At 54.7% G+C, this 7,908-nt stretch overlaps 1 protein-coding gene across 1 annotated transcript; it reads left to right on the top strand.

The window, feature by feature from the left end:
• The first annotated feature begins 1,000 nt into the window (after positions 1-1,000).
• On the top strand, positions 1,001-5,930 carry SOWAHB (sosondowah ankyrin repeat domain family member B). The gene has a single exon (XM_045017416.1). The coding sequence runs from the start codon at positions 1,028-1,030 to the stop codon at positions 3,020-3,022; it is 1,995 nt and encodes a 664-aa protein (XP_044873351.1). The 5' UTR covers positions 1,001-1,027; the 3' UTR covers positions 3,023-5,930.
• Positions 5,931-7,908: the final 1,978 nt, after the last annotated feature.

Raw genomic sequence — 7,908 nt, 5'->3', positions numbered from 1 at the left:
CATCTGAAGAAGTGGGTTCTAGCCCACGTAAGCTTATGCCCAAATAAATTTGTTAGTCTCTGATGTGCCACAAGGACTCCTTGTTGTTTTTGCTGATACAGACTAACACGGCTACCCACTCTGAAACCTGTCACTCATGAGCTACTCAGCTGTGCAAAGTTACTCCTAAATGTTTGCCTGAGGGCCTTCATCAGTTTCTCATGGAAAAACCCTTATGCATACCTAGTGCTTGATCTGAAGGCCGTTTGACTTTAAAAACCTCTAACTCAGGCCCTTGAATTTCATCAGAGGAGCAGAAACCCCCTCAGAGCACATGTTAAATGTAATTTCATTTTGTTCATATCATTTTACTCTGTGTTGTTTTCTGTTTACACATCAAATCGCACACCTTTTTAAAAACAAAGTGGCTTGGGGTTTTGTTTTAAACTCAGGCCATACTACTTTAAGAAACTAGATTATATTTCAAAATGGAATTGACAGCAACCCTTTAACCTGCAGAAATGCCACAGAAAATGAGGGGGGGGGGGAGTTTCACAAAATCTGTTTCCCCCAGATTTATATTATCCCACCACCTCCCCCTCCATATGAAACTTACTTGTGACACCCCTTTGACTGAACCTCAGGCAAAACACACAATTCAACCACAACATTCTCCCCACCTTCTTTCGGTGACATCCGGAGGGTGGCTGTGATGAAAGGAAACGCGAGAGAGCAGGGAAAGGTGAAAGTAAAAACAACAACTTGCCTACAGGTGAGAGCGGAGTTTCTCTGCCTCATTCCCTCGCTGGGCTCACGCCTATACACGCCCTTGGCGTGAAAGCAGGAGAGGGCTCATGCCTGGGAGAGGGGAGGAGCTGGCTGCGGGGGAGGAGCGGAGGGCGCAGGTGAAACTGACTCCAGGAGGAACTTTATCAGGGACTAGTCTCAGGGAGACGGGGAGCGTCGCGCTGCCCAGGAGAGGGGGTGCAGGCAGGGGCAGCCCCCCGCTGCTGCCCGGGTGTCTGTGACACGCAGCGGGGGCAGAGCCATGGCCAGGGAGCTGAGCCAGGAGGAGCTGCTGGATTTCCTCTGCCAGGCTGGGGGGCGAGTGACCAACGCCGCCTTGCTGGGGCACTTCAGGCGCTTCCTGCGGGACCCCGGGCCGGCCGGGCAGGTGCAGCGGCGCCGGGAGCAGTTCAAGAGCCTGGTGAACTCGGTGGCCACGGTGCGGCAGGAGGCGGGCGGCGGCGGCCCCAAGTACGTGGTGCTGAGGAAAAGGTACCGGGACCTGCTGGGCGAGGAGCTGGGGCCACCTGCCGCGGAGCCGCCCCCAGGGCCCGGGCGGGGCCAGGGGCAGGGCCTCGCCGGTGCCTGCCCAGGGAAGGAGGCGGCTCCTTCAGCCGCCCGGCCGGGGAGCGGAGCGGGCTCCCCGGGAGGCCAGGGCAGCGGGGCGCACGCCGGACTCCAGGAGCAGCAGCGCCCGGCACCCCCCGGCCGCCTGCCCCGGGATCATCCCCGTGTCTGCCCGGGCGGAGCTGGCCGCGGGGCTCCCGGCCTCCCCCAGGCTAACTCGGGGAGGCAGGGAGCAGAGCCGCCTCCTGCCCCGGCTCGGGCCGCCGGCGGCCAGGGGCACCCCCCGGAGCGCTGCGCCCCGTGCCCGGAGCTGCGCCCTCCCCGGGCTGCCCTGCGCGCCCTCCCCGGGGCGCCCTGCGCTCCCGCCGGGCTCCAGCAGCAGCAGCGGATCCAGGAGTGGGTGGAGAAGAGCCGGGATGCGGGGCAGGCGGCCCGGGACAGCGGATCCGCTCCTCGCTCGCCCGACGGCACCTGCCCTGGCCCGGCCCGGCCGCTCCCCGCGGCTGGCTGGAGATGCCCCCCGCCCGTCTTCAGGAGCATCCGCTGCCAGCTGGCCCTGCAGGACCTGGAGGATTTCGTGGAGCAGGCGAGCCCCGGGAGCGAAGAGGGCGGCGGGGGTGGCACCGGCAGCGAGGGGAGCGACTCCCCGCAGGAGGTGGGGGACAGGGGTGCCAGCCCCGCCAGGGGAGCAGGCAAAGCGCCCAGGGACCCAGGGGCGCTAGACTCACGCTGCCAGCAGCTCAGCAATGGGGCACCCAGCGACCGCAGCCAGCGCAGAGCCAACCGGCGGGTGGTGGAGGTGAATGGCACCGCGCCCTGCACCCGCCACTCCTTCAGGAGCAAGAGCGCCCGTGGGAGCAGCAGGGTGTCCTCCTCCGAGGACGAGCTGAGGGAGCAGGACCAGGGGAGGAGAGGCCGCCGGCCGCGGAGGTCCAGGAAGATGGCCAAGGGGGCAATATTGGCTTCCCCAGGTGTGGACACTCCCCTCACTTTCCAGTACTTGGGCTCTGTGCAAAGACAGATTTGTGGGCCCCCAGAGGAGGCACTGCCAGTTCCCCAGACGCCTCTGGACCCCGGGCCCTCTTCCGTGCCCCTAGACCCCAGGGAACACAACTGGATTGTCATGGTGGCTGCTGGCTCCTGGGTGCAGGTCCGGGCGCTCTTCCTGGAAGATCCCCAGCTTGCTTTGCAGAGGGACTTTATCTCGGGCTACACCGCCCTTCACTGGATCGCCAAACATGGAGCCAGCCAAGTGCTCCAGGACTTGGTCAGCGGGGCCGAGAAAGCGGGCACCCCCCTGGATGTGAATGTGAAATCCAGCTGTGGCTACACCCCATTGCACCTAGCGGCCATCCATGGACACCAGAGGATCATGAAGCTGCTGATCCAGAAACTGAACTCCAAGGTCCATGTGCGGGACAGCAGTGGGAAGAGGCCTTGGCAATACCTGAGCAGCTCAACCTCTGGAGAAATGTGGCAGCTGCTGGGCGCTCCCAAGGGCAAGACAATCTTCCCTACCCAGCCCTTAGTCAGATGCTCCTCACCCCCCAGAAAGGCCAAGAGCCAGGAGGTGGCCAGGAGCATCAGCAGGAAAACCTCCCTCGCGGCCTGCCTGAAACCAAAGCACATGAAATGGAAAATGGCTACCAAGTACCCTGCCCTGAGGGAGCAGGAGGAGTATAGCGACTGACAAGGCAGCAGAGCCAGCCCAAAGTGGGGAGCACATGGACAAGCCTTGGGTAGAGGCTACAGAGACCTTCTAGGCAGCTTGTTTGCACAATGCGGGGTCAGTCTAGAGGTGGAGGAGAGGGGGCACTTTCTGGTTGACTAACTCTTACACTTTAACTACTTCTGGATCCTTTTCTGGCCTATTTTTAATAGAAAATCCATCTAGAAACCTTTTGTCCAATGAGCTAATGCTGTGACAACTCCCTGCCATAGGAGACAGCCAACTTTGGGAGGCAGCTGGGGGCACTCGCTCCCTGAAGCTTAGCCATGACCCACAACTGAGCTACTTGACTTCCCACACCCCATGGCCCCTAGTTCAGGCAGTTAGTCTCAGAAGCAGTTCTTTAGATGCTGGAAAGGTGGGGCGGGGTGAAAGATATGCAAGGGAGTAAGTAGTGATCACAGGAAGAAAAGATTTGAGGAAACCCTAAATCATCCCTATTTGACCTGGCCTCCAGATTGAAACCAAGAGCAGAGTGTGAGCCAAAACTCATCTTCAGGCACTTCCTGCTGTGGAGGGAGATCATCACCCAAACAATAAGAGAAATATTCACGTGTCACGGGGGAGGGGATGGTAAGGCTGTTAAATTGGAACATCACGTGCACTGCGCTAGTTGCCAGCTCAGATGAATTATTTGCCTGCAGAAGGGTGTGTGAGGAGAGACTGGAGATTCTTCCCTTGGGAATGTTAATGAGAGATGAGGAATCCCTGGCACCTAGAGACCCAACCTTTAATGCTGCTTTGATGAAAATCCAAGACTTGTTGTTTCAGTGCAGATCAAAAGAGTGACTGAAAAAGGCACTGTCACAAAGATGAGAAATAGGGCTAATCTGTTTAAAAAGCAATGTTTTTAAATTAACAAGGTTCATAAAGCGTGTTGTTGTTTTTTTTTAATAATGTGGATTCATTAGTCATTAATCACGCTGCCAGTTAGTGTTAAAACGTTTTCTGGAAAGAAAATGATCAACAAAGCAGGGTGTCTGATGTTCTTATTCTTTTCATCCACAGCTGAGGAACCTTTGAGGGCATTCACATCTTCCTAACACAACACACACAGGCAACAATCCTGCTCCTTGGGTCCTGGGCTACTTGTCCAATGCCAGCTTTGTTCGTTCTGTTGCATTTATGCCACCTGCCCATCTTTCATATTTGCACAGGCAATTATTCCTAAATGCACCTGGCTGGTTTTTGATAGTTTTGAAAATTAGAGGAATTCTCCATTTGAATATTCTATGCAACAAGTTGTGGGGTAGGGGTGGTCCCCACCTCCCCCAGGAAGTGTGTAAAACATATACCATAGTTAAACCTGAAACACGAATGTTAATCCTAGTTACGGTGCTGCTATGTGTTTAGCAGTTGCACTTCATGGTGGGTAATGAAAACAGACCAGCTCATTTCTGTTCTAGGTTTTCTCTGACAGGCACAATGCTCTGAAGTCTTGGGTTGCATGCGGGGCTGGGGGGACTGTTGCTGTTTACAGGGGCTGGTTTTTGTGTTTTGTTTTTCTTCAGTTTAAAAGAAATATTTCATGGGTCTAAAGCTTTGGAATAATATTTTACAAAACCTAAATTGGGGTGGGGGCATGTTTAGACACTGGCCCTTTAACCTTGATGGATTTTAATATTTCAAGCAAGGCCTTAACTCGCTTTTAAAGCCCCAGTCTCAAAGAGTGTGGGGCGAGCACCCTGCAGTTCCCAGGGGCCTTTTGTCTGTGAAGTCCCAGGGTGGGGTGGAGGGAGGAGCAGACACTCTAGGGTGTGACATTCATTCCAGAGCTGGTTCATTCCAAGCCACTCCCCACCCACCTTTACAGTGTTCAGCACCCCTGGGTGTGCTAACCGCCTGCTGCTGTACCTCCCTGCTCACTTGAGGGGTGACACATTTCATCTGACCCCTCAAACCCCCCCCACCACTCCCAAAAACAGGGTACGGCATGCTGAGGGGAGGGGCCATGAAGGAGATCTTGTACCTATGCTACATATTGTAGAGGGGGGGCCCTTGACCGGTCCCCTGAAGGTGGAAGGCCACAATAGCAGCCCATGAGGGTCACGGCCACAGCAGGGCTATGGACCGAGACAGACATTTATGCAGATTTTTCTATCATGTAGGTTTAGTAGGGCCAAGGCAGCCGTGCTCACTTACCCACTTATTCCCTGACAAATATCCCTGCAGTCTGGGCCTGATTCCCTTCCCCGCGATATGAGTGACTCCCACTTCCTGTGGCTGGAGAATTAGTCCCTGTAGCATTCACTCCTGTGGGCCCTGCTTGACCCCGGCTGTCCCTGTTGGGGGTAGATGAGCAGAGCTATGGCCCAGAGGACAAGGGCCATAGGGGTCGATAAAGGCGGCCGTGAAGTCAGCCATCCACAGCGATGGCTTGGCTCTCCCTACAAGCCCTGACCCTTCCAGGCAGCTGTTCCCAGGCTGCCAGGACACTTGTACATATTGAGGTGTGTGCTCCCCACCCACGCTGGTGGGCGAACCATGCTCATGTGTGGCAGGCAACAGCCATAGCTGCTAGATCAATCACCTGCCGAGGAAGGGCTAGAAAGCTTGTCCTTCATCTTACGAAAAATATCCAAACCCACAGGCTTCCATCACCTAAGCGCAAGGATCTCTCTCCTGGCGGAATACCAGCTACCAGTGGGTGATATCGCACAGACCCTGAGCCTACAAACGCGTGCTTAGCTTTACTACCATCACTAATCCCACCCAAGTGGTAAAACCAAGCATTTCCCGTAACGTATGCACTGTACCAGGCATCTCAATTTCAAACCACCACGAGGGCCACGTGAGGACTAGTACATTGGCCCGAGGGCTGCATCATTGACACCTTTTAATACAAAGATACAAAGGCCGCCCCTGCCCCCACACCACCCCTTCCATGAGGCCCTGCCCCGCCTCTTCCCACCCCTTCCCTGCCCCCATTCCATCCCAACTCTGCCCCCTCCCTGCCCCTATTCCAGTCCCTTCCCCAAATCCCCTCCCCGGCCCTGTCTCTTCCCCACCTCCTCCCCTGAGCTCCCCGCTTCTCCCCCCTCCCTCCTGGAAAGTCCTAAGTGCCACCAAACAGCTGTTTGGTGGTGGGAAGCGCTGGGAGGTAGGCGAAGGAGTGGGGATGCGGCACGCTCGGGGGGAGGGGCGTGTGTGTGAGCTATGGCGGCCCGCAGGAAATAACTAGTACATTGGCCCGAGGGCTGCATCATTGACACCTTTTAATACAAAGATACAAAGGCCGCCCCTGCCCCCACACCACCCCTTCCATGAGGCCCTGCCCCGCCTCTTCCCACCCCTTCCCTGCCCCCATTCCATCCCAACTCTGCCCCCTCCCTGCCCCTATTCCAGCCCCTTCCCCAAATCCCCTCCCCGGCCCTGTCTCTTCCCCACCTCCTCCCCTGAGTGCCTGGCTCCCCGCTCCTTCCCCCCTCCCTCCTGGAAAGTCCTAAGTGCCACCAAAGAGCTGTTTGGTGGTGGGAAGCGCTGGGAGGTAGGCGAAGGAGTGGGGATGCGGCACGCTCGGGGGGAGGGGCGTGTGTGTGAGCTATGGCAGCCCGCAGGAAATAACTCTGCGGGCCACGTGTTTGAGACCCCTGCACTATACGCTGTCAGTCTGTAACCTCAGGGGCTCTATGTGCATGAATGCACAAAACTTCTGACTTGACTTTACCAGTTGCATGGATTTTTCAGTAGGACAAGGCCATGATCTGCCCTGTGTTTGCAACCCAGTGGCTGCAGCATTGTAGTAGAGCATTAGTACCAGACAGTGAAATTGGCTAGACGCGGACTGTACTGAAAGTGACACTGCTGAGTCTATTTTCATTATCCAAGCTGAGCAGATGTCACCAAGTTAAACCAAGAGCGCATAAAGAACAAAGAGCAACTTAGTTTATTAAAAAGGAAAAAATATTCAAAATCTAAGATTTATCCAGAACCAGGGAAGGAAATTTTAAACTGGCTTCTGGAAGTTCAGTCTAGGCAAAAGGAATGGGCCCAGCAAGAATCAGTTACAACTGAAGAATCACATTAATAAAACTTCACCTATTAATTCCCTTAAGAAAGTCTCACACAGCAACTAAAAACAAGTATAGTTGAACCTTGAGGTAAGATTCCAAGAAGGATCCTCCAGCAGCTGCTGAAGAATGGCGGTATAGTTCTGCCTTGTTAGCTTTTGCTTGGTTATGTTTATATTTCTGTGTACTAAGGCTGAGATTTTTCAAGCAATCGGAGGGAATTAGGTGTCCAATTCAAGGGACCAGACACCCAGGGGTGTTTTTGAAAATCGCAGCTTATATTAATGTTCACATGCAAAACGACAGCATTTGAGTAAAAGCTGAAATCCCTCCCTTCCTGCTCCCAGCCCTTTGCAACAACTCATTGTATCGGGGATGTGCCCTGTTCTGAGTCCCTGCCAACGTCAGGCATAGGATAGGGCCCTGCATCAGCTGCAGGAACGCTGCTTCTAGGCCAAGACCTTGTTTGAACTTGAAATACTTAAGACAAGTTTTGATGGACCTCACTCCTCCATTAGCTTATCTGATTCTCTTTTGAACCCAGTGGTACTTCTGGCCTTCACAACATCCCCTTGCTATGCATTCCACATGTTAATTGTACAAAGTACTTTTTCCACACAATGCACAATTAACCTGTGGCACTCAGGACCATGGGCTGAGGTGATGGCCAGAAGTATAACTGGGTTAAAAACAACTAGGTCATTTCATGGAGAATAGATCCATCAATGGCTATTAGCCAACATGGTCAGGGATCAACCCTACGCTTGGGGTGTACCTAAACCTCTGACTGCCAGAAGAGGAAAATGGGGTGGATCCATCCAATTGCCCTGTTCTGTA

The sequence above is a fragment of the Mauremys mutica genome, chromosome 5 (assembly GCF_020497125.1).
Source record: "Mauremys mutica isolate MM-2020 ecotype Southern chromosome 5, ASM2049712v1, whole genome shotgun sequence".
In the NCBI taxonomy this organism is placed as follows: Eukaryota; Metazoa; Chordata; order Testudines; family Geoemydidae; genus Mauremys; species Mauremys mutica.
This window is presented reverse-complemented; position numbering and strand designations above follow the sequence as displayed.